The 27,940-nt window shown below is 37.2% G+C and overlaps 1 protein-coding gene across 9 annotated transcripts in view; it reads right to left on the bottom strand.

Annotated features, from left to right (window-relative positions):
• Nucleotides 1-27,940, bottom strand: part of PSD3 (pleckstrin and Sec7 domain containing 3) — a 551,931-nt gene that overhangs the window by 290,364 nt on the left and 233,627 nt on the right. For 8 of the 9 annotated variants that reach the window (XM_057537135.1, XM_057537140.1, XM_057537136.1 and 5 more), the window contains 4 exons: nt 17,079-17,273; nt 16,893-16,973; nt 14,813-14,925; nt 12,203-12,261 (listed from right to left, as the gene is read on the bottom strand). In XM_057537135.1, coding sequence (XP_057393118.1) covers nt 12,203-12,261; nt 14,813-14,925; nt 16,893-16,973; nt 17,079-17,273 — 448 coding nt within the window. Of the gene's footprint in view, nt 1-12,202; nt 12,262-14,812; nt 14,926-16,642; nt 16,741-16,892; nt 16,974-17,078; nt 17,274-27,940 lie in introns of those variants that run through there. The other variant, XM_057537143.1, reaches the window with a different exon arrangement.

The following is a 27,940-nucleotide window of genomic DNA, read 5'->3' as shown; positions in this document are numbered from 1 at the left end:
ATTCTCCTTACACATTATTGGTCTGTTCAGGTTTTCTATTTCTTTTTGATTCAGTCTTGATAGGCTATATGTTTCTAAGCATTTATCTATTTCTTCTAGGTTGTCCAATTTATTGGCATATAATTGTTCACAGTAGTCTCTTATCATCCTTTGTATTTCTGTGTTACCTGTTGTAATGTCTCCTCTTTTGTTTATAATTTTATTTATTTGAGTCTTCTTTTTGCCTTGGTTAGTCTAGCTAAAGGTTTGTCAATTTTGTTTCAAAAAGCCAACTCTTAGTATTATTAATCTTTTCTATTGTTTTCCTATTTTCCACTTCATTTATTTCTGCTCTTATCTTAGCTCTACTCTTTATTATTTCCTTCTGCTAACTTTGGCTTACTTTGTTCTTCTTCTAGTTCCTTGAGGTGTAATGTTAGATTGTTTGAGATATTCCTTTTTTCTTATAGCTATAGTTTGTTCTTAGAACTGCTTTTGCTCCATCCCATACACTTTGGTATGTTGTGTTTCCATTTTTGGTTGTCTCAAGATACGTTTTCATTCCTTTTTAATTTCTTCTTTGATCCATTGGTTGCTCAGAAGTATGTTGTTTAATTTCCATGTGTTTGTGAATTTTCCAGCTTTCCTCCTATTAATGGATATCTAGTTTCATACTTTCATGGTCTGAAATGATATCTGATATAATTTTTATCATCTTCAATTTGTTGAGACTTGTTTTGTGCATAACATGATCCTAGAAAATGTTTCATGTGTGCTTAAAAAAATATATGTATCATGCTGCTGTTTAATGGAATATTCTATATATGTCTGTCAGATCAAATTGATCTATATAGTGTTGTTCAAATCCACTATTTCCTTTTTGATTCTCTGTTGGATGATCTATCCATTGGTGAGAGTGGGGTCTCCAAGCAGTATTATACAGCTGGCCCTTGAACAACATGAGTTTGAACTCCATGGGTTCACTTACACATGGATTTTTTTCAATAAATACACTGGAAAATTTTTTGGAGATTTGCAGCAATTTGTAAAAAACTCACAGACAAACCACATAGCTCACAGCCTATCATTACAGAGAAGTGTTTTTTTTTTAATGTAGCAATGTTTCTAATACTATATTATAAATGACTGTAATGCTGTACGCCATAAAAATTTTATAACAATTTATTCATTAGTGTACAGGCTAGGCTACCATGAAGCAATCTTATTGCTGCTTCTTTGTTATCAATGCATGAATCATTATACCTGTAAATAAATATGAATTTCTTTTGCACATTATCTTTTCATTTTGATGTCTGGCATTATTAATACATGTAACACCTATAGCATTTTATACCACATAAGACAATATTGATGTAGGTACTGACAGAGGATTCATCTTATAAACAGGTGATAAGCTTAATGATAATAATAAGTTTAACATAAGGAGGAGAAAATACATTTGCTGTACTGTATTTACTGATACCACTAAGTTCATAAACTTACAGTACAGTAAATGTATTTTCTCCTCCTTATGATTTTCTTAATAACATGTTCTTTTCTCTAGCTTACTTTATTGTAAGAATAAAGTATGTAATACATACAACATACAAAATATGTGTTAACTGACTGTTTACGTTATTGGTAAGGCTTCAGGTCAACAGTAGGCTATTAGTAGTTAACTTTCGGGGAAGTTAAACATTATGTGCAGACTTTCAACTGTGCGGGGGGGTCGGTGCCCCAGCTCCCACGTTGTTTCAAGAGTCAGCTGAATCACTCTCTCACCTTTTAGCTCTGTTAGTATTTGCTTTATATGTGTAGGTGCTCTGGTGTTGAGTACATAGTCTCCCTTCCATTTGTCAGCTTTTTATCCATGTATTTCGGGGCTATGTTACTAAGTGCCTATACTTTAGAATTAGAATTGTTATATCCTCTTGGTGGACTGACCCTTTTATCATTATAAAATGTCTGTCTTTGCCTCTAGCAATTCTGGTCTTAACATACATTTTGCTGATATTAATGGAGCCACTCCACCTGTCTTTAAATTACTGTTAGCCCAGTACTACTTTTTCCAGTCTTTTACTTTCAACTTACTTGTCTCTGAATCTAAAGTGTGTCTTTTGTAGACATAGTTATATGCTTTTAATCCATTTTTCTAATCTTTCATGTCCAATGCCTGGCTTCTCCCAGAGGCAGTTTCTATTGACTGCTATTCATACTATGTATGGGCCATACTTTCCTACTTCTTTGTGAGTCTCAAAATTACTTGTTGAAAACTAGAAATCTTAAATAACATAATATGGCCACTCTGTAAATCAGATTCCTTCCCCTCCCCAGCTTTTGATGTCACTGTTTGTTTACTTGCTTCTCCTGAACTAATTCTGTAAAGTCTATGTTCTTTGCTGTGTGTGGCCACTGAAGTCTCTGCTCAGTTAGCTCAGCAGTCAACCTATTACTGGACAGAGGTTCCCCAAACGCTCTGAATCAGGAAGTAGTCAGCCTGTGCCGTGGGGTTCTGCATGTGCTGAGGCTCCAGGAGGTGGTTCACAAATCTGTCTGAGGCTTCACCTTCTGCTTGTGCAAAGTCTCAAAGTCAGGCAGAAGTGAGAACTTAGGGTCTTCTCAAGTTTTTCCTGGGCATGTAGACACAGATTCCCAAATATATTCAGAGCTTACCAAAGCCCCCTTTATGTATCTTTATTTCCCAGCTTTTCCTTTTGAGTTTTTTGGTCAGCCTCTTGTTTGTCAGCCTCTTGTTTACCACCATCCCAGGCAGCAGTAGTGTTGAACAACTGCCACATACTCTGGGGAAAAGACTGTTCAGTGAGTGAGCACAGAGTCAGATCAAAGAAAGACAAGCTATGCAAGTGAGGATTTTCCAGGGAGCTGCCAGACAAGTCACATACACGTAATGACAATTCCCTGGGAATGGGGCTTTGAGGAGAGCTCCAAATTGCCCACTTCAGTGGATGCTAGGCTTTCGGTTTTCAAAGCTACTGTGACTGTGAGGCTATTGGTTTTCAAGATTACTCTGGAGCTGGGGAGAGGGGAATGGTTAACAGGATAAGTGAAAACACCACAAAGCTTTCTGTTCTTATGAAAATTCAGCTGGGTTTTATTTTTTTCCTCCAATAAACAGTCTTTAGATTGTTACAAGCATTCTGGTTAATTTCCAGAGTTCTGAAAATGTTTATTTTGGCCATTTTTTGCTAGTGTTCTCACTGTTTTTTGGAGGAACAGATTTTCAGATGTACTGTCATTTAGGAATCTTTCTCCCTGACTGTGATCTTTAGACCCTAATGACTAAAGACTATTTTTAATATCAATAATTAACATCCACATCAAAAATTATCTCTTTTCATAAGTTTTAATTACTTAACACAATAAAATATTTAGATGACAACTTTAAACTGGATGAGAAGCTACTAGTTTTTTCCAAATTATTTTGGAAGATTCATGAGCAGTATGTGTAAAGATCACTGAGTCAAAAATGCTTCTTTAGGACACCAGGAATTTCTATTATAAGGTGTAAATAAAACTTTCATCATTTAATTAACAATTGTTATGTTTTACAACATTTAAAAATAATGCTAAAGTCCCTGGTGTTATTTTAGTTTATAAAATCACACTCATTCTAAATTGTTTTATTTCATTTACTTGCTTGTTTGGTATTGCCTTTTGTATACTTTCACAGTAACTAAACATTGCCTATATTAGTATAAAGATATCAATTTGGCTCACATGGACTTTGAAACAGTGATTAGGAAAATAGCAATTAGGGGGGGAAATGGGTATGTAAAGTCAGACCAACAAAAGATAATTCAAACACTTTGGGTCCTCCACAGTAAGGTAGTGTTCTGGGTGCAATCACCCAGAACACTTTGCCTTGATTTGTCTGACCAATGCAGGGAATAAAGATAACCAAGATACATGGCTTTCTATAGGTCAAAGATGCCCAACAACTTCTGGAATACTTGGTTAGTTGAGGCTCTTTAAATCTGCCATTTATTGTCCTCCTCTGACTCACTGGTAATTCTTCTAGATAAGGTTTAGGAGCAAAAGCAAAGGGTCAGGTCAGTCCATTTTGTGTGTTACTGACATCAGTGTTTAAACACTCCCCAAGTTTTTATACCATTTTTATCAGGGAATAAAAATAAAATAAAGTCTTTATCATCAAGAAACAGTCCTTATGAGACCTGGATTTTTTTTTTCTCCTTGTTATACCAAATTGTATCAAGTAATTTGAAAGACTATTATTCAAACAAATACTGTCCACTGAACAAAGCGAACTCTAATCACTGACTTTGTATCTCAACAATTCATAGGTATCAAAGACACAGTATCATAGTTCTATTCTCTTCTTCCTATTCTATTCTGTTTTCTTCTGAAATTGATTCATGACTTTGGAAAATAATAGGCCTGCTCTGAAACAAATGCTGGCAGTTGCATGCCAAGGCAGCGTTTTCACAGAACTTTCTTATATTCTGAATTCCTTCCCATTAAATGAATAAAACATAGGGATTTGAAAAGGCCTCCTTATGCATTAAGAGGCACAAAAATTATCCTTTGAAATCAATGAAACATTTCCAATCAAATCTGAGATGCTCAATAAGTATAAATCTGTAGATCATTATCTTTAAAATCAGGAGGAATTTTTAACCAAATCTAAAATGGAAAAGCCACAAAAAGAATTCTATTTGAAATCCCAAAATACCAGGTAGGCCCAAATCTTGACTACTTAGCCAATTAAGGTACCATCCTTAATGAGACAAAATATTAATCAAAAAGTAAAAAAAAAAACCCAAAACTGGGGGCTCACATTCCCAAACAAATTTAAGGCTATTCTCCCAACATCATTATACTGCCATTTACAAATATATTTTCTTACAAAAGAAAGAGTTGTAGAAAAAAAAAAGAGTTGTTTTATCCATTTGTTTCCTTTTAGAGAGAAATTCTTTGATGAATTTATCATGTCTGAAAAACGTAACTCGGACACGTTTCACATTTAGAACATTAGGTAAAAAGATCATCCTCAACATAACCCTACTATGTTTGGGGGAGGGAGTAGAAGGTTTCATACACTAAGGGGCAAGAATCTGGAAGAGACAAGTTCTGTAAACTTCTGTAAAGGACCAGATAAGAAATATTTTAGGCTTCACAGGCCATAAGGTCCCTGTGACTACTGAACACCGTCATTTTAGTTTGCAAATGTGTGTGGCCGTGTTCCAATAAAAGTTGGGAAAATCAGCGCGACCAGGCTTGTGGGTCACACTTTGCCGGCCCAGTCTACGAGAAAAGGAAAAGGAGCGGCACTGGTACTGAGGACAAACCACGAGTGGGCATGCAAGCAGATTAGACGTCCTGATGTATTCTGTGCCTTAATTTCAGGTTTTCCCTTCGTTAAAGTTGTGGCATTTTTTCCCACCCCAGCAGATAATCAACTCCCAACTTTAGTGGTAACAGACAGCAAAGGAGGAAAGTTAAGAAGAGTTTCATTCTTAACAATGTCACTTAGACACCATACAAACTACAATCTAAAGATGAGCATAAGTGTGACCAAGTCTTTGCTTTGAGCATGCTTCCCTGACAACTAGGAGAATGGAACCTTCTACCAAGCTCCAGCCAAGACCTGACCCACACTCAGCCCTAAGGGGAAGCTGCTGATAGGGCGGCTATCTCAATTGCACATTCATCAGGAAGCAGCCCACAGCATATACTCTGACGGAAAGGTCGAAGAATTAGCAAAATAATCCTAAAATTTTTCATTTTTAATAGCGTAAAACATGCTTTCAGAGAAACTAGAAGCTCCCACGATCCATTGGTAAAATCTGGCTTCATAAATCTTGAGATATTAAAACACAGCAGGCATACCCTCCCACATGACAACTCCCCCTCCTGCAACATGTTACAGTAAGTGCTGAAAAAGCATACTACTGATCTGGTAATTACTTCACTTCTGGAGCTGCTAAAAGCTCCTATTTTGCTTTTGTTTTGTATGCGTCTCTATCAAATAAGCTTAATTGTGCTCTGCTGCCCTCAGGTGTCCATTTTTTAAATTATACATGATTAGTTGGCAAAGCAGGATCCTTTGTAAATTTCCAAACCAGGAAACTATAGCTATAATATTCAAAGTATTCTTTCATAAACCCCAAACACAAGGCTAACGTAAGTGTTAAAAGTTCAATTTTTAGATATATTTGAAATATTACTGGGATTTTTCCTACCACTTGTGTAACACATTGCCATTGAAAAAGGAGCCAGAAATCGCATAAAGAAGAAAAAGATATATGGCAAATGAAAATAATGTTGCAACACAGTGCTTCTCAAAGTGTGGTTCAGGGATCCTGTTCAGGGTGTCCATGAGGTCAAACCTATTTTCATAATAATAAAAACGTTTTTCAGTCTCTCACAAGTTACAGTGGAGTTTTCTAGAAGCTCCATGACTTGTGATATACTGCAAAAGACAAAATGCAGAAGCAGAGAATCTAGCAGTCTACTATTAAACCAAATATGAAAGAGATTGGCAAAAAATTTTAAATGTTATTCTTTTCACTAAATTTTGTTTAAGTATAATTATTGTTCATAAAAAAGTATGTTATTCATTTAATTGGCTTATTAATACTATTTTAAATGATTTAATAAAATGTTTAAATTATCCATTTTAGTTTCTAATATGATAAATCAGATATAAGTAAAAGCTTTTTGGTGGTCCTCGAAATATTTTAAGAGTATAAAGGGATCCTGAGAACGCTGAGAAGTATTTAGTAGCAGCTTCTATCACTGCTTCATAGGAAGTAGTTTCTCTAAAATTTGAGAAGATAAAGGAAAAGACTGCCCTCATTATCAAATTACAAAGACTAACTAACCTCTACTTCTAACTTGATTGTCTAGACAGGCATTAAAGAAAATAATGGGATTAGAGGTCAGAGGTTTCAGTCACCTTCCTCATCTTCATTTCCCCCTCCCTCCCCAAACTATTTGCAGGAAGAAAGAGCAAAACCTGACTTAACAGAGTTTCATCTGCTTTCCTTTATCACCATCTACGAATGAGCAGTGCAAATGTGAAAAGCTCATAATGGTAAGAAAAAGAAGGGATGAAGTGAGTGAATAATGTATCAATGAGATAATCCAAGGCCCCTAAATGAGCCCCTCTGACTCAACTGATAAAAGCTATCCTTGTTGTATTTTGTAAGTATGAACTGATTCTAAGAAAAGTAAAACTACCAAAAAAAAAAAAAAGGTGAAGAAAGAAAGAAGGGGGGAAGGGCAGGGAGAAAGGAATGGAGGAAAGAAAAAAAGTAAAGGCTTTCATTTTGAGGAGTCATGGAAGCCAAGAAAATCCACCAGTGCATGATTAATTCTGACATGCTTAAATAAGGATTCCTATTAAAATCTCGGCAGTTGCCAATTTGACAGTGATGAGAGTCTGGTGGAGTCACTGTGGCTGGGGAGCCCCCACGAGGTGAAAGAAAGACTCTGCACCAGGGAGGTGGAAAAGAGGACTCCAAGGGAAGGAGGCTTATGGAAATAAACACCACCCACGGCTGGAAATCAGATAGAAAAAGAATTCAGAGCCAGGGCTGGCTCTCCTGAAGAGGACACTGAGGAAATGGGGTAGCATGGACACGAAGAGGGGTCCACAGAGAAGACAGCTCTGCAGGAGGGAGGGATGGCAGAGGCAAAACGTACTCAGAGCGGATGCCAGTTACAATGATGACGGCCGCAGACATCCATAGAGAGTCCCTGAGTTATTAAATAACTACCTAGCAACCTCATGGAGATCTGTGCTGCTTTTAAGGGTGGAAATATAAGATAGCACAATATGAAAAGTAAAAGCATTAAAAGTCTTTAATCACAATTCTTACAACAGTCATTTTCCACTTCTGATAATAAAACAAATATTTTACCCACCATTTAAAATTCTAGCATCCTAGAAAGCCAATCTACGAATTAGAAACTCACAATTATCAATGCAGTTTACAGATTGAAAAATAATGAATTCCTATGACCTATCTCAAACTGAACTACACACTACACACACCTTCTTAACATTATTCTGTTACAAAACCTATACTTTATTACTTGACTTCTTTCTTCCCCCTACCAGTATGGTATATTTGCCTTGGTTTTACCCCTTATCCAACCTATAACCCAACACCAAAAAGAGCCAGTAAAGTCCTGCCTCATACAACAAAGCCAGACTACTGAAGATGATGCACGCCAAGTATCCCAAGGACAGAGCATCTGCAGGATGCCCAGCCCGAGACAGGAAGCCACCACTCCAGAGAAACCACACCCTACTCGCTACACCCCACGCACAGGGTGCGCTGGCTCTGCCAATGCTAGAAAGCAGAGACACACCGCAGATAAAACTGCTGCTAAAAATCCCAGGCCTCAGTGTTAAAGGGTAGATTCTGTCACAAAACCTTGATTTAAAATAATGCCCTGGCTACTGCCTCTGACCATGGCCTGACCTGGGCAGCACCATCTTGTGGATCTCTTCCAACTTCTAGCTGTGACACTGGCCAACTACTGTGCCCCTATCCACCCCAGTCTCTGCTGCAACTCAGTTCTATTTCTAAAACTTCCTCCCATCTCAGGATCCAGTCCTGGTAAGAAGCTCCTGACTACTGTCTTGGCCCTGCTACCTGTCTTCAGCCTCAGCCTCAGCCTCAGATTCAGGAGGCCGAAGCTCGACTATGACTGAAGTACAAGAGAGCTACTTTTAGTTAACAGAGCACACCTGAAGGTAAGTCCAGAAAAGGAAAAGGTTTGAGTTTATTCTAAAATGATAAATCATTTTATTCATGCCATTTCCAATAAAATACAAGGCTTTAAAAAAAAAGTTTCAACTCTTTCCTTGTTGATAGTTACAATATTCAATACACCTTAGTTCCAACATAGCAAGAGAAAAATAAACCTTAGAGTTTGTTTTGATAGATATTGATCTATATGTGCAAAAGTCTAATTTACGTATAGATTTCAGATATGAAGAGGCATTTTAAAAATAAGAGATTACTTAGCGAATGTGACCACAATTATAAAATACTTATTTAATCTAAGTGAGTAAACCACTTGCAGAAAAGTAAAAGCAATTCCATACTAAAATAATGATAAATCATTCATATTTTTAAAAATAGGTTCAGAAGGGAATCACCATTCTTAGCTCCAGTGAAATGACTATAACATCTGAGCCCACTTAGTGAAGGGTGTGTAATTAAGAGACCCCCGGTGCTTTTCCACCACAGCACCTCACTTACCTACCACCACCGCTACAGTTAACCTGACTAAGGGAGGTTAGCCTCACCAGCACTACCAGAGTGAGATATGGCCTCTGATCCTTACCCAGATGGTAGGGAACTTGGAATGGAGTGTACATGCTACAAGTGTTTCTTTAATGACAGAATAAATTAGAAAAAAGGAAGCTAGAAAGACATTCCAACATATGACACTGTATTAGACTCACTGTATTAGTATACCTTCTACCATTGTATTACTAAGATTAGCAGGAAGAACAAAGGCCCATTCCAGTGCATTTTCAACACATCATTCCTAAGCACAGGAAGATTCACAAAGAACAGCTGTAAGAAGTGAACCTCCCAGGTTATACCTCCCCCACTGAAAGCATGAGGATGAGCTTGTCTCAGCACTTCTTAGAAAGGTCATGCTGTTGTACTGCTATTATGACACAATGGTAGGGAAGAAAAGCAAAGTGGTTTATTGGTTCATTTCCCAAGAGGATTACTCTGGCTTTGGACTAAGTAATGAGAGGTGATGACCTAGGCAGTACAGCATAAGGAGAAGGTGAAAAGGGGAAGATGTTAGAAATAATTCACTTTATACTCTTCATGAATGATTCACTTTCAATAAGTCAGACACTAACATAATTCAGGCAATCATAATGCAAGAGAAGTTATATCCAGAATTATGAATTAAAAACTTACCACCTAGAAGGAAAATTTATTTTTTAAATGAATCCACAGGAGGAAAAGAAGAGAAACACATTTTCACACAGTTAGTTTTTACGATAGCTACTATATATTCAACAGACTTGTAACAGCATGCATTGTATATAAGAAAAGTCTAATATACAAAACTTAAACAACAGACAATCCGAAGTATGTAGCACACATTTTAAAAAACAAACCTGAGAACTAATAATCACTAAAAACATGATTTTGAAGGCGATACAGAGAGATTTACTTGTATTCATAATTTTCTCCCTCATATGTAATTCTGCCACTATAGCCATTTGTTATTATGTACGATAATATTAAACTGTTCATTTATATAAACTGTCTCTTATATCCTAGTTGCCAAAAAGAAGTGCAATGCATCATTTAATCTCCTTTCAATTCCTCAAATGTGGAAGACAAAAGCAAATCCAAGATCTGTGGTTCTGAACCTGTGTACAAGAGGCCCTGGGGTGCCCATGGCTTGTTTGGACATCAAGCATGCGGAGTTGTCTGAATAAATAACAAACCTCACACCTTTATTTACTGTTATGCTTCAAATTATTGTGATTAATAAGACACATGCTTATGTGAAAGTATTATTAAAGCAATATTAGCTTTTTAAAAAGCAATCCAGCTTTTAATAGAAATAAATTCCCACAAATCTAGCAACTTCCATAGAAGTTCTATGACATCCCCAACCTTTAAATAAGAATCGAACTGTTACTGGATTCTTTTTTTCATTATTACACATTTTCTCAGTCAAAAGAGACTAAATGCACAACTATCATACGTGGACGGGACCTCAAGATATCCAATGTGAAGAAGTTCCTCGTGCTGGGACGCACTGGCTTGGATTAATGTTTATATGTGGACAAGCATAATCAAAAGTGTTTCCTTCAGCTGATAGTTAGGCTAAGAAATTGAGTGGGAGGAAAAGAAGGGGACAGAGTTGCAGCTGTTATCACAAGATGAACAGAGAAGAAAGCAATGAAAATGTGCTTCACTGTTAACAGGAAAACAGAGGTTAGGACAGTACACTGACTGGTCATCCCCATATCAAGTTGAATGAATATTAGACTCTAACACTCATTTCAAGGCTCACACTGTGGGAATCCCAGTACCTCCATTTCCACAAGACATATTATCCACAAATGTCCCCTGAGAACATCTACATTTTCAGTCTATATGATCTCAGGACACATGTTACATATGCCTACAAGTCACTAACATGTTCTAAATTCACCTCCTGCAAACTGCAGAAGGAATTTCCTAGTTGAGTATTGTGAGATTTGTGAAGACGATGTTGAAGTTATGATTCTATCACTGTATCTTCTCCTTCACTTTCTTGACAGTAGAACCGTTCTTCCCCCACTCAGTCCATCTTAGTGACCCCATACAGCTCCATTTTGCCTCTCTTAAAGAGGAGCACCATGTTTAAAATAAGGTGTGACCTTTTGGAATAGTAGAACAAATTAGGATCAGTATCTAACTTTTAGTGCTTGTAATGTGGTTTCTTAATTGTAAGATAAATCATATAGCAAATCAAGGGATGATCTAGACTCTTTAATTATAAGAAACATGATTTTCTCTTCAAAATAAGTGGACCTGGGACTATGAAATAATTTTTGTGCTAAGTACATGTTGATCTATATTTAACTAAAACATTTTCATTTTCTCTAATATGAACAGTTCAAGTAAATGCTAAAATTCCACTTCTACGAAAGGTGAAAGTTTACATATAATTCTAAATTCTATAATTTCATCCTATACTTTAAATAGAAGATGAGACGGTAGATTACCTTGATATTTCAACTAGCAAAAGACCAGGTACGTTGAGGAGTGCAAAAAAGTCTGAGTTTTAAGACTTACTACTATATTTAGTGAAAACATAGTCGACACTTTCAGATCTAACTCATATCCTCTTTCCACTATTCTAAATCAACCCTAGTAGCTAACCAAAAAACAAAACAAAAACAAAAAACATAAGTAAAAGCTCTGGCTCTGCCATCTAGTGGAGAAAGAAGATACAGAACACACATTATAGCTAGAACAACTCCAGACGTGTAGGCATACGGAATTCACTTAAAATTATGTTCAGTGCTAGCATGTAGAATAAGTTATTTCTTTTTCCAAAGGTTTATGTTTACCTACCTGCCATGTAGAGAATGAGGTAAAGGGAGGCAGAGGATAAACACGTATGAACACAAAAGCAAAGGTAAGCCCAAAATATTTTGGAGCTCTGTAAGACAGCTTCACACACCTACACTTACATGGCCATGGAGATCTGTGTTAAGAAGCATCATTGCACAGGTGAGGCAATGGACTCCATCTAACAAAAGAGACAAGGACAGAAAGCATTAATTCACTATTTCCTGTTGGACTCCTCAGTATCATTAAAATAGCATACCTATGCTTAATTAAGAACCTATGAAAACGCAATACTGTGGCTAGGCAAAATTAATCATATTCATTTGGGGAAACACAAAATAAAGAAAAAGTTATTAAAAGGATCTCAATGCACAGATTTGTACTCTACTGGTGATGAAGTAAATTATTCCTACCTCTGGAGAACAATTTGATAGTATATATATAAAGCTTTGAAACAGTGTCCTTTGACACAGCAAACCTACTTCTAGGGCTTTATACTAATGAAATAAGGAGCTACCCAAAACACAAGGATATCTAAAGAAAAACTGCTTACAATGGGGAATGAGTAAATACGACCCACCTAAAACACAATTCTGTTATGTTGAAATCATTAAAAATGTGGTCCAAGTATACATGTTGAAATGGAAAGATATTTTACAATAAAGTATTACATGAAAAACACATTATATGCAGTATGATTCTATTTAAATATAATACATCTAGAATGATATATAACATAATATTGAAAGAGATTATTATCTCTGGATAGTAAAATTATAATTTTTATCTTTTTTATTTAAAGTTTCTCAATTTTCTATAAGATATAGAAATGAAAATAAATTATTTAATACTTTTACTTTTTTTATTTTCTGGGAAGAAAGTGAATTAGGAAAGAAGCAAAAGTTAAAGAAAACCAAGATTTGCATCTTCCAATGTTTACTCTTTGGGTATTAGTTCTCTGGCTAAAAATATATAGACAGAAATAGTTATCCTTTTTCTTGCCATTCTTTAAAGGCAACAGTTAGGTTGACTGGTCCAGGATGTACAAGAGGCCCAGACAAAAGTGAAATACTGAAATAATCACTGAAGATTTAAAAATTAATATTTAGGGGAAAAACGTTACCCAAACCAGCAAGGTCATTTCACAATTACATGGAAACATCACTTTCTCTTCTTACTTTACAAAGGAAAAGAAAAAGCACTAAGAGCTAAGCTTCTCATTTCCAAACCTTAGGATTAGTTCTCCTTATTCTCTCCCTGCAATTCTCAATCCAAGTAAAGTAGACAATAGCAGTTGCAGATGCAGAAAAATCTTATTAATTTATACTAAATGTACAAAAAAGCTAGTCCAACTACTGAATTCATGAATTAAAGATAGCTTATCTTCCAAAATATGACTCTGAGTTCAGCAGATGATTTCTCTAAGCAGACTATCTCTAAGTAGATGCTACTAAATGCTTAAAAGTGTATGTATTCCAGTATTCTAAATACATATAAAACAAATTCTTGAATGTATTTATAAAACTCAGCAGCTAACTCTCAAATATCCTTATCAACAGCCAATTGAGTACACAAATCTGTAGTCCTTGTTTCACTTAGTAATGTCAACATCTTCTTAGATTTGAAGAAGGTTCTAATAAAAACAATCCACTTCTATACCTTTCATTCTCCAGTCAAGGCCGACAGTGATACAGACAGTGAATAAATGGTCTACATATAGTCAAAGGAATAAAGACAGTTCCTATTTTACGGATAGGAATGTGACTTTAACAGTCAGTTAATTTAGCTACAGCCTGCAGGGCAGAGGCAGCAGGAGCAATCACTTTAGTCAGTATAAAGTACACTGACACAATGTTAATTGGCAATACAGAAGCTAAGAGATAATTATAATTTCTAGTGCATCTAGTCTCAGTGATTTATTCCAGAACTTGTAAGTTTATGAAAGATACTCCAATTGTAAGTGAATATGCTTGACTTCAAACCCTGAAAACTTTGCTTTATTATAAGAATTGAAACGGAGAAAGGATCTCTCTTCATAGGGTATATCAAAAATTAAATTGTTTAAAGTTGCTTTTTAAAATAGTATACACAAATATAGATCATTAAAATCATAAACCAGAGTCAGTGGTCAGTGCTGTAATAATGAATGTCCAAAAAAAGCACCAGAGACACACCACAAACTCCAGTGAGATTTGCAAATGTTTCCAAAACTAACCATAAAACTATACACGCTCTTCATCAAGAAGCTTAGAGATCAGGTGTATAGGAAGAAGAAAGAAGAAAACTAGCATTTCACTTATTACAATGCACACTGACATAAAATCTCAGTGACAAACCATGAGCAATTTAAAGAAAGTATACTGTCATCCTATGGAACTGGAAAATGGAGTAAAAGTAACTAAAACAAGAGTAAAGAATATCATGCAGTCATTAAACATCATGGCTTTTAAAGAATATTTGATAACATGAGAAAATGCTCACAATGAAAGGGAAAGACAGTAGGAAACAAAACTCTGTAATGATTCCAATTTGACATAAAATATTGTACAAATAGACTAGAAGGAAGTAAATCAAACTGTTAATAACAGTTATCTCTAGGTAAGTAGAGATAACTAGATGATTTTCATTTTCTTCTGTATAAGTTTCCATATTTTCCATAATAAAATGTAACCTTCACATTGAGGAAAACAGCCCTTGTTAAGAAAGAAATTCAAGCATTTCCATCAGATTACCTTGTGAAGCAATGGTATCTGGGTTACAATAAAAATATCTATTGGAGAAGTGTACTAAAACTCTCTCTCGTTCTTGAGTTTCTCCCACAAGAGAAAATGCTTTAAAGAAATACCTAAAAAAGAATTAAGGGGGAAAAGGTGAATTTTTAGAAAATGTTACCATACTCTCTATGTTTGATGGTTAAAGTTAATCCATTTAAACATAAGAAATTAACAATACAAAGTAAGATATCCTATAGTTATTTTTTAAAAATCACTTACTAGATGGCCATTCAACATAAATTTATATTGATGTTTATATTATAGGAACTGTCAATATAAAAGATGACAGAGCAATAACATGGTGGCCAATACATCAAAAAAAAGCCTTGGGAAGGTGGGTGATTTCCACATATGTTAAGTGTCAAGTAGCCATTTTAAAAGATCAGTCGGATAAAAACTAAAGAACACAAGTCTGGATGCATAACCATGTAGGCTATGTTTTAAACTTTTTTTTTTTTTTTTTAATTTTTTGGCCATGCCACGCGGCATGTGGGATCTTAGTTCCCCAACCAGGGATCGAACCCACAGCCCCTGGCAGTGTGGAGTCTTAACCACTGGACCGCCAGGGAAGTCCCCTGTAGACTATATTTTAAAACTTGACAAACATCACAGGTTTTTGTCATTTTGTTACGTGACTGTAATCACCACCGACCCACTATTAAAATTACAATTATATCGTCTTATGCACAGATTTTTTTTTTATTCAAACAGAAAGTCACAAAAATTATAATCATCCTCATCAGTTCACTCAGTCCCATGTAATTAATTTTTTTTTCATCTTGAATTTTGTTAGCACTTTTATGAATTCATCAGTTTTCCATTAGCACAGTAGATTTCTGTTAATTTTATTTTGCCTATTATCACCACCATATATTATTAACTTGTTACATGAGGAAGAAATTGGAAAATAAAACCCTAATTTATTTCTTAAATTAGGAATACCAATCTAGATCAATCTAGATCAGAGTCACTGAGAGTACTGTCTATTATAGATGTATCCAGGACCCTCACTTGACAAAGTAGATGCATTTACCTAAACATGAGATGGGAAGGAAAAAATCATTTAAAATGCCCTAAGAAATCTTACTTTTGAAAGAAACATACAATAAAACATATTTCAATGATGAAAGTGTTGCTGTCTACCTTATCTGTAGTTAATCTAAATTATGTTGATCTAACTTTAATTTTTCTTAACTTTTTTTTATAAACCATATGAGAGAGCAAAGCAAAAATACAGATCTCTCCCCCACCCTTACCTGTTTTCATTGACAAACCTATGAGTACCCTTGATTCACACAAAGAGCCAGAGACTAACTCACTGCTGTGCATTCTAACGGAACATCCTCCCTTCACCTCCCAGGCCTCAGTTTCCTGATTTGTAACACTAGAGCATTACACAAGATGATCTCAGAACTCCTCCAGGCTGTGACACGTTATAAAGTTTATAAGATTAAATGCTTACTGGGTTTTACCTTCAGCTGCGCTTAGAAATTTATACTATGGTATCGTGTGAGACGTGAGGGTCAGTGTGTTTCCAACACCTTCACTTGAACAGATCAGCAAAAAGCGCTACTGTCTGAAACAGTTTTACAGATACTTTCTGCTGATTATTATGTTGATATTCATTTTTATCCCATTCATTAGTTAATTCCAAAGTACTGTCTTAAAGGGCTATTTGGCTATTGTAAAAAATGATTAGGGAAAATCTAATTCTACGGTCCGTAAACTGTGCCTTTTTAAGGCATTCAAAAGCCAAATTCCCACAGATTCCATTTCTCCAAGACTTACTTTGCCACCATTCTTTACTAGGTCGTCTACTTGGTGCAGGATATGAGTTCATGTGTGATTTCATAAAAACAATATATTTTTCCCACTTTCCACCATGTTTAATATCTGTAATACAATCTGAGCTAAGATCACAAAGTAACTGTGGGTTTAAAAAAAATAAAAATCAGATTTTAGCTTCAGCACATTATTTTCTCTTCTCAGAATTAATTATTTAGAAGCAAAGAAGAACAGAAGTGATGTTTAATCATACCTGAGAGACTGATCCAGTGTCATTCCTGTAAAATCAAAAAACTTCAAATATTCTTCTGCAACTAGTTTGCTAAATTCATTGCTATAAGAAAACAGAATAGACTTGGTTATTAAAATCGAAGCCATCAGAACACGCACATACCCCTACAAGGATACACTCAGACACCATCCTTGGAATGGGACGTACTTCTTGCCTAGGTGCTTTGCCACATCCGATCTTTTGAATCTGTCTAGTTGATAAAGACGTTTGGCCAACCTTTTGGCTGCTTCTACGTTGCTGCTGGTACCATTACTGAGACTTCCTGAGGTTTCCTTTTCCAGAATTTCAGTACTCCCCATTTCAGAATGAGCCTCTAGCAGTGTTGTTTTCACCCCAGCGTTGCTGTGAGAATTGATAAAGAAGAAAACAAAAGAATAGAAAAGATTGTTCTTGTGTGGCAAAAAGGAAAGTAGCTAATGAAATTATCACAATATTGTAGAACAAATGAAAAAACTATTTTAAATGATAGCATCTTATGCTTAATTATTCATAAAAATATTTTCAGTTGCTATATTTTAACATACTAGAGAAGTGATTACTTAAACCTTAGATGAGCAGTTCTCAAACCATTTGGTTTGGTCTCAGGACGTTTATATTCTTGAAAGTATAGAGGACTCCAAAGACCTCTGTGTATGTAGGTTATATCTAGTGATATTCACTGTATGAGTAATTAAAACAGAAAAATTTAAATATTCATTTAAAAATAATAAATCCATTTCATGAATATAAATAATACATTTTTATTAAAAATAACTATATTTTCCAAAACAATAATATAATACTTAATGAGACAAGCAACAGTGATTTACATCTTTTACAAATTTCTTTAATGCCTGGCACACTAGAAGACAGCTTGATTCTCAGAGCCATTTCTACATTCACTCAGTAATAATACATCATTTTGTTTGAAAATATTAAGAAAATCTGGCCTCACAGAAATATTTAGTTAGAAAAATAGGGAGTATTTTACTATCCTTAATTATGGATATTCTTTTTTCATATGATGATGCCAAAATAAAACAAGTGGTAGTCTCTTAAAAGTTAGCTGCAATATAGAATCTAAACTTGTATCAATGAACTTTTTGTACTCATATTAAAAACAACTCACACTTTGAATACATCTTACCCAGGCATGATTCTGCCACATGAATTGGTCACTTGCAAAATATCTGTTGACACATCTTATTATTTTAAAAAATAACATTTATTAATGTCACCACTAATATCCTCAGAAAAGTCTTTAAGTACTGGGAAGCTGCCAAACTTTTGGTGGTAGATACAAGTTTTCCAAAATTCTAATTTTTGATTGAAACTTAAATTTTACCATTGGCAACAAAAATTGATGGTTGTTTTCCTTAAAGTAATTAAGTAACTCTGTTTTCAAGAAAATGTTTGCCAAAACCAGTTTATCAGTCAGACTTTGAAGGAAAATGGCATTTCCATGAAAAAAGCAACTAGTTTATAGCTTACAACTCAAACTACATGAGTGCTGTTCCTAGACAGCGCTTCATGCATATTTTCCATTTCACTGCATGTGAAATTAAAAAGGCAGGTACGCAAGTGTTGAAAAGCAATTAATTGGTACTGCTTTATCAAGGACATCTTTAGGTGAAACTGCCCTTTATTTTTATTTTGAATGCATGGCAGTGAAGAATGTAACAACTAGAACAGTTTGGTGCTACTACCTTGATTTGTGCTAAGGCCCCCACCATTGTTTTTGTACCATCAGTGCGTATCAACACAGTGAAAAAGGAAAACAATGCTGCACTGTTTTTATAAAAATAATTTTGGCCTCACAAACCCATTGAAAGGGTCTCAGGAAGCCGCACAACCACACTGTGAGAACCTCTGCTCTAGCCGGGTGCTGCAGCATGCATCTGTAACACTAAAACCAAGAACACTGTGATTTCCAGACCTTCCTTTGGACTTCTAACAGAACAAAGCTATGTTCAGGGTAAACTACTTGTGCTTAAGTAGTCTTCCAACACACTTACTGTAGACTCTAAAGCAGACATAGAATTTTTCTGCAATGAACCAGAGAGTAAATATTTCAGACTTGCAGGCCACATAAGGACCCTGTCACACATGCTTCTTTGTTTTTGTTGTTTTTTTCACAACCTTTAAAAATGCAAAAGCCATTCCAGGCTACACTGAATCCTAGTCTGCAGGCCCTTGCCCTATCCCATAGCTCTTTAACTTGGCCCAAATTATAAGTAGAGAACAATTTATTGTCTAAACCAGGACACTCTGAAAAGGAAACAGGGATGATAAAATCATTAAATATGTAGTTATAATTGTTACAAGGTATAAAAATAAAAAAGCATTACCAATAAAAAAAAATTAGTTGTAAACTTATAAAGATCATTACAGCAAAGTGAAGACATTTTTAAACAGAACTACTTAATCTCTATTTTGTCACTTGTTCTACCTAACTTACCATTTCCCATTTCCCATTTCCCACTGACCCAGCAACTAAGTGGTAGCCTGGCAGCTTCACTGTCACTCAGTGCAGCTGGGCTACTGCACAACCAGCTGGTGCACCAAGGAGCGCCTGGGGGCTGTGGAGCCCCCGGCGCCCCCAACCACTGCCAGACTCTAGCAGCCCGTCTCCAAGCTCACTTATCAGCAAGCACTGCACAAGCTATCTCTGAAAGGAGCTTTAAGGGGAGGGAAAAGGGAGAGAGAGCATCCCACATAGTCTTTTAGACTCAACTATGTGAAATTTCTGTTCAATGCACACGTCAACTCACACATTCCAGATGAGACTGTGGAGAAGCTGGAAGTACAAAGTGGAAGGTTACAAACCCATGCTGACTTATTTTACTGCAACTATTAATGATAATACTTCATTTTTTTAAAGTCAAAGTCAAATGCTAAACCACAGTCAACACCAAGACAACAGACACAAACCGGAACTGACCCAGGCAAACCAAGATGTTTGGTAACCCTCCCTAAGCAATCAGCCACCTTAAACAATTTTCCAACAGAAATACCCACCAATTAAAATAAATTGCTTCATTATGATGAATTCTTCGTGTAAATACATTTAAATATTTTTTCATCCTAAACTTTCCTTTATAAAGTTCACATTACCAGCCAGTTTTGTGAAATTTATGTTATCAGAAAACTGAATATTTAATTTTTATATACAGCAAACCTGTAAATAAATTCATAGAGGACATTTCTTTTAAAGGTCAGCTCACACTTTGTGTTTTCATAAATAAGTGGTGAAAATGTAAAATATTTACTCTAAGAACTAGCTGAGTTACAATCAAGTAGTTTTTATAATTATGAAAAGAAAATCCCTGGAGTTGTGCTCCCGTGCATTCTCTTACTCTGCACATTAGCTATTGTGTGGAACAAACAATGTCAAAGAAAGGATTTTCTTCTCAACTAAACTGCTACTTAGTATTGTTCACATCTCAGGGCAAATTCACGGCATGTATTTAATCACTCCATAAAAAACAGTAATTATACCACATACATAGTACTGCAAAGATGTTGTTCAAATACAACAGACTTATCCTAACGACACTGTATTGTTTAAATGCGGTATTGATTCCTATTCCCATGTTTCTCATTCCTCACGTTTGCTGCCTCTTTCTCCTAGCCTGCCCAGTCTACTTCACCTCGTTTTCCTCACATTCACCAGAAGGAGGTAATTTAAAAATGTGTATGAATCAGACTTCTCCGGATCTTCTTGAGAAAACCTTCAGTAAAAAGGAAAATAAGGAATAAAATGAAGATAAATACTTCCATTCCTACATGGCTTCATTCTGCCCCAATCACAATTTATGAGAGAACATGAACAAGAACAGAGATTGCCCCTTTTAAGTCAGAAAGCCTGGCAGTATGATGGCAATACCAACTCACCAGCAGTACGACAGACACCAAGAACGCATATCTTGGAGCCAAGGGTGCGCCTGGGCCATGCTTCCTCTCACAAGCCCCTTCCCAGGACTCTTCATCCCCCATCTCCACTGTCTGCTGGTCCACTAGGGCTTCCAAGGACCTGGCTCCCTGTGAGGTCATATGACTATGACCTCGCACTCTTGCAAGTGTTTACTGTTGGGGTTTCTGTAACGTTTTTACAGTCCTAATAAAAACAGAAGCCAGAACACAGGGGCCACTGTATACCAGAAGCATACACAACAATGGCAGCCCTGCCTTGTTCACACTTGATAAAGCAAACTGGATGACCCCTCTCAGCGGGAGGGACACTCCCGTTTTGTTTCCTGGAATACACAAGACATTGTCCATCTAGCCTGCTGAGTGTTAGATGTTTTCAATAGTTTGAATTTTCCATTCTTTTCTACAGTTCTGCTTTTCTTCTTGATCAAGTAACTTAAATCTCCTAAGGTGAAATCCTTACCAGTCACTTAAATACAGAAAAGACTTCCCAAAGGTTCTCCCTGTGATATATATAAATGCTTCACTAAGGCCTATACCTCACACCTCCAAACATATGTGGTTACACTCTATCATCAATATCATCAAAAGAAGGATCAGATCACTGAGTCTGACCACCAAGCCTTTTCATAACCTTTTTATCATACTGATTACTGCGTTTTCCAAATAAAATTAATAGGACACCCAGTTAAATCAGAATTTCAGATAAACAAAAAACAATTTTTACTGAAAGTATGTCTCAAAAATTGCATGGGGCATACTGACACTAAAAAAATTATTCATTATTTATCTGAAATTCAAATTTAACTGGGCATCCTGACTTTATCTGGTAACCCTATCTCCTGAATGCTTGTTCTAAATCAGACTCCTTCTGGGTTTGTTTCGACTTGCTTCTGTGGTTTAATTTTTATTCCTACTATTTTTCTATTGTCTTATCAAGACCTTCTCTCAATTAACTATGATCTGCTGATTCTTCCCTAATGTCCTTCAAATACAAAAGGAAAACCCTCTTTTCTCTGTATTTTCACCCTTCCTTCCCAGCCTGCATACTGCCACCATGGATGTGATAAAACGTCTCCTTCACAAATATCCTACACAAGGTAAAAGCCCATGCTCTGCGGCATGTCGTTAAGGCCCTTCACAAGCCAACCCCAACTGCCCGTTTAGATTGGTCACCTCCATCGTCTTCATGCTTGGGCCGCACAGAGATGTGAGCTGTGCTCTTACACTCCCTTCCCACGTCCTTCCCTTTGCCACTCCTGTCACCCCCACCCTAAAATCCTGGGGTTCCCAAAATTCTGCAAACTCAATGATCCTACAAGAACCCAAGTGAAATAACAGCTTTTCTAAGACTCATACTCCAACCCCTCGGCTGCATTCTCAGAGCACCTGGATATTACAGCTCTGCTTTTTTAAAGTCCCCCCTCTCTCACCTACCACTATCTTAAATTTCACTTTGTATCCACATCAGAAGAGTAGGCTGAGGTTAATCAACAGCCATCTGTTAAAAGAATGCAGAACTGAGCAAGCAGCTGTGTCCACATCCTTCTAGGTCTTCTGCATTCTGCCAGCAATGACATGGGGCACTAACTTTCTAGTTCAGTATAACCGATCCTGAAAAGTTCTAAGGAGACTGACATCAGCAGAGGGTACCAGATACACTGTCTTAGTTCATATTTTCTTTGAGTTTAAATTTTATAAATGTCTTTAAATTTTTATTTAATTGTGGTAATAAAACTGGGATAAAAAAATAAACTAGGCTAAGGTGTGCCCCCTGCATTTAGAAAACAACAACAGTCACCTAGTTCAATTTCATACATAAGCTAGTCAGAGGCAAGTCAGAAGAATCTCAAAGAGTGCGAGGAAACAACTCCAGTCACAAGTGGAATACAAGGACCGGAAGGGAGCACTATGACCCGGCTGCCATTCTGCAAGCTGAGGATGCAGTCACAGAGGCCTGAAACCAGCAGACTCAGGGAAGCCAGAATGAAGTCGGTCAAGAAGAGTTCTAAGTACAACACTGTAAGTTAGATACACTTAAAACCCAGAAGCATAAATCACCTCCAAGAAAGGAAAGGAAATTTTCTTGGCCACCATTATCTATGGCCTTTATTTCTCAGGCAGAGCAGAGATAGCACCTAATCTAATCTTTTAAAAACATATTCCTTTTAACAAAACTTTTTTTAAATTATTTTATTTTGTTTTTTATTGAAGCATAGTTGTATTAGTTTCAGGTGTATGGCAAAGTGATTCAGTAATACATACATATATATCTATCCTTTTTCAGATTCTTTTCCCTTATAGGTTATTACAAAATACTGAGTATAGTTCCTTGTGCTATACAGTAGGTCCTTGTTGGTTATCTTTTTTATATATAGTAGTGTGTATACGTTAACCCCAAACTCCTAATTTATCCCTCTCCACCTCTTCCCCTTTGGTAACCATAAGTTTGTTTTCTATGGCTGTGAGTCTATTTCTGTTTTGTATATTAAGTTCATTTGTACCACTTTTTTTTTTTAGATTCCACATATAAGCGATATCATACGATACTTGTCTTTGTCTCGCTTACTTTACTTAGTATGATAATCTCTAGGTCCATCCATGTTGGTGCAAATGGCATTATTTCATTCTTTTTTATGGCTGAGTAATATTCCATTGTTTGTATACACCACATCTTCTTTATCCACTGCTCTGTCGATGGGCATTTAGGTTGCTTCCATGTCTTGGCTATTGTAAACAGTGCTGCAATGAACACTGGGGTGCATGTGGCTTTTTGAATTATGGTTTTCTCTGGATATATGTCCCTGAATGGGACTGCAGGATTACATGGTAGTTCTATTTTTAGTTTTTTAAGGAACCGCCATACTGTTCTCCATACTGGCTGTACCAATTTACATTCCCACCAACAATGTAAGAGGGTTCCTTTTTCTCCACACCCTCTCCAGCATTTATTATTTGTAGACTTTTAGATGATGGCCATTCTGATCAGTGTGGAGTGATACCTCATTGCAGTTTTGATTTGCATTTCTCTGATAATTAGCAATGCTGAGCACCTTTTTATGTGCCTCTGGGCCATCTGTATGTCTTCTTGGGAGAAACGTCTATTTAGATCTTCTGCCCATTTTTGGATTGGGTTGTTTGTTTTTTGATATTGAGCTGCATGAGCTGCTTGTATATGCTGGAGATTAAGCCCTTGTTGGTCACATTGTTTGCAAATATTTTCTCCCATTCCGTAGGTTGTTTTTTTGTTTTGTTTATGGTTTCCTTTGCTGTGCAAAAGCTTCTAAGTTTAATTAGGTCCCATTTGTTTACTTCTGTTTTTATTTCCGTTACTCTAGGAGATGGATCCAAAAAGATATTGCTGCGATTTACGTCAAAGAGTGTTCTGCGTACTTTTTCCACTAGGAGCTTTATAGCATCAAGTCTTACATTTAGATCTTTAATCCATTTTGAGTTTATTGTTGTGTATGGTGTTAGGAAGTGTTCTAATTTCCTTCTTTTACATGTAGCTGTCCAGTTTTCCCAGCACCACTTACTGAAGAGACTGTCTTTTCTCCATTGTATATTCTTGCCTCCTTTGTCATTGATTAATTGACCACAGATGTGTGGGTTTATTTCTGCGCTCTCTAATCTGTTCCATTGATATATGTTTGTTTTTGTGCCAGTACCATACTGTCTTGATTACTGTAGCTTTGTAGTATAGTCTGAAGTCAGAGACCCTGATTCTTCCAGCTCTGTTTTTCTTTCTCAAGATTGCTTTGGTTATTTGAGATCTTTTGTGTTTCCATACAAATTTTTAAATTTTTTGCTCTAGTTCTGTGAAAAATGCCATTGGTAATTTGTAGGGATTGCACTGAATCTGTAGATTGCCTTGGGTAGTATAGTCATTTTGACAATATTGATTCTTCCAATCCAAGAACACAGTATATCTTTCCATCTGTTTGTATCATCTTCAATTTCTTTCATCAGTGTCTTATAGTTTTCAGAGTACAGGTGTTTTGCCTCCTTAGGTAGTTTATTCCTAGGTATTTTATTCTTTTTGATGTGAAGGTAAATGGGATTGTTTCCTTAATTTCTCTTTCTGATCTTTCATTGTTAGTGTATAGAAATGCAACAGATTTCTGCGTATTAATTTTGTATCCTGCAACTTTACTGAATTCATTGATGAGCTCTAGCAGTTTTCTACACCTAATCTTGAGGGAAACGTAAATGAGGTTATTCAGAACAGCTACAGCACCTCCAGTGGTACCATTTACCTAATAGCATCTAATACTGGTTAAGCCTGGGAGTAGTACTTTCTAGAGATGGTCTCAGGCAGAGTGTTGGCCTGAGATAGGCCTCAGCACTCTTCTTACCTCAGGAAGAAGAAGGGATGTTTACCAGGGGGAGGGGGAGGGAGAGAGGGGGTGGGAGAGGAGGGAGAGGGATAAGAAGAGAGGAAGGGAGCTAGAGAAGGAGAGAGCAGAGAGTGTGCAAGCATATGGAGAAAAACAGGAGACAGGGGAGAAAAGGCCCTGAGTTTGATTCAAAGACTTGAAGACATGACAAGTATAAAGTGCCCACAGTATATGCAGGCAGAGCCACCTGTGGGAACTCAGTACAGGCACAGCAGCTGCCCGCACACTGATGGGCGCCATCACAGGGTGAGCGTCTGCATGACCAAGGAACTCCGAAATGTGCCATCCTAAAAATATCTAGCAGAGTGTTCATCTGAATACAACTCCATTACAGTGAAAGCATTAGGAGGCCCCCTTAATTTATTAATGAGAGTCTCCATGCAAGCACTCAGTTTGCCAGTAAGGAACAACTATAAATTTAGAAGATGCTAAAAGCGAGTATCTGTTGAAGAGCTCCAGTTAGACTGCCAAGTTCAAACATGGGTTCCATCAGCCACCAGCTGTGGGTAAGTTCATTATTCTCCATGAGCCTCAGTTTGTTCATCTACAGAATGGAAAGAACGAGGTGCTATGACGATTAAATGAGAAGATTTGTGTAAATGCTTAGGGCAGAGTCTGGCACACAGTAAACAATAAATGTCAGCTGCCATCACCAGACCCATTTTCATCACTACAACCACCCCTTACATCACTAAGATTACTACTTGGTTATTTGGATGATCAGGCGAGATCAGTATTTTATTAAATGTAAACTGCTATTTGTAATCATATACAAATGTTAGCTCTCAGTATCAATGAATACTTGATTTTTCTAAAGAAAACTGCCTCAAATGAACCCATTTTTGACGTTTATATAGAATACATTTCTCTAGATGAGACTGCATCTTACCTACAAATGATTTCAGGGCCCTTATAAGAGAACCATAAACAAAACCTAATAATCAAAACTCAGCACAGAGGCCAAAATTCAGTCTTTACCAATGATGAATTTTAGTAAGCGTCACCTAGAAGGTCTGCCTCCTCAGGGAACCTTTCACCTCACTCATTTTCCTCAGTCCTGCCTTCGGTGTTCCAGAAGAGGGCACCCATGTGCGAGGCAGTGTACAGAGACTGACCAAGCTCACCAACGGAATGAGACAGGCTGAACGTGCCTTAGTAGCACTAATTTACAGGAAAAAATTGGACTCGTCACCCTTCTACAGGTTCAGACTCCTCTGGGGCATGATCCAGAAGATGGAGGTTTTCATTTTTTTGCTTTTTGGGGTTATCTGTTTTGTTTTTCTATACTAGGCTGCAGCTTTTCTGGGCCAGCTCTCAAATAAGCATGTAATACCTGCAATACTATCAACTTCAATACAACCACATTATAAAAATTTGAAATGAATCATTTGCAAAGCAACTATTTCTAAATGTTGAGCATGAAAACTAAGGAGAAAAAAAATGATGCAAAAACATTTACATGTTCACTCTTTGCACAGAAGCTTCTTTGTGCACAGTGGGATCAATGAATCCCAATTCCAGTGGGCAGGAAAGGAAGAATGGATCATTTGCAGATAGACTAACTTGTTTTCATGGGATACTCTTAAAATGCCATTGGAATTCTGAGTTTACAACTTTCATGAGAAACAGCTTTTGGCTATGTTGCTTCACTGCCTTGATATGACATTAAAAATTTCTAATAACACCATATCATTCTCCACCCTGACAAAAGAAAATAAAGGGGCAATTGCATTCCATTCCCTTGTAAATTATTAAGTAGATGGTCTGAAGCTGATCCTCTCCTTTAATAATGTGATTAAAATACACTGCACAGGGAGGCGGAGCCAAGATGGCAGTGTGGGAAGACATGGCACTGGAGTCTCCCCACAACTAGGGCACCTGCCAGCCACTGGGGGGGACTCTGATGACCAAGGAGACAGGAGGAACCCCTAAGTGAACCGGTAGGAGGTAGGGGGGACTGAGTGGGGAGGAGAAGTGGAGGCCAGACAGGATCGGCACCCTTGAGGCTGGGGAGATCAGGAGAGGCAGGGGGGAGGGACCCTCCGGGAGGAGTGGGAGAGGAGTGGAGGGCGATCTTCTGGCCCAGTGGGGCCAGGGAGCCTGCTGAGCTCCCAGGCTGATCCCCGGTCCTCCAAAGCCCCTTCAGGCTGCATGGGTCCCTGGGGGCACAGGAGGGAGGCTAGGGAAATCAGGAGAGGCAGGGGGGAAGAACCATCCAGGATGGGAGGAGCAGGAGAGGAGGGCATTTGCCCCGCCCACTCGAGCCCAGGAGGCCTGCTGGGCTCCCAGGTGAGGTCCCCTGCCCTGTGAGACCAGGGGTGGGGGGCACACCTGGGCCCCTTCAGTTCCTTGAGCCTAAGCCACACCCCCCACAGCCCCCAGGGCCTTTTCCAGCCCTGTGGGTCCTGAGCATAGGCCCTGCCGACCACCCAAACCTCCCCCTTGCTTAGGCACCGCCCTCCACAGCCAAGGCCTTTTCCCATTTTTTTTCTTTTCCCTCCCCCTCTTTTTTACTATTGTGGTACTGATGTACCTTCCAGTTGTTGGTTCATCTATATTTTTAATTTTATATTCTTTTCAATATATCTGTTAGTTTCCTAGTCTAATTTTATTTTCTACTTTGTTATTGTTCTCTTTTTTGCCTCCCCACGTGGCTTGCAGGATCTTGGTTCATGAGCTGGGCCTGGGCCGAAGCTCCTGCAG

Source organism: Balaenoptera acutorostrata, chromosome 21 (genome assembly GCF_949987535.1).
Source record: "Balaenoptera acutorostrata chromosome 21, mBalAcu1.1, whole genome shotgun sequence".
In the NCBI taxonomy this organism is placed as follows: domain Eukaryota; kingdom Metazoa; phylum Chordata; class Mammalia; order Artiodactyla; family Balaenopteridae; genus Balaenoptera; species Balaenoptera acutorostrata.
This window is presented reverse-complemented; position numbering and strand designations above follow the sequence as displayed.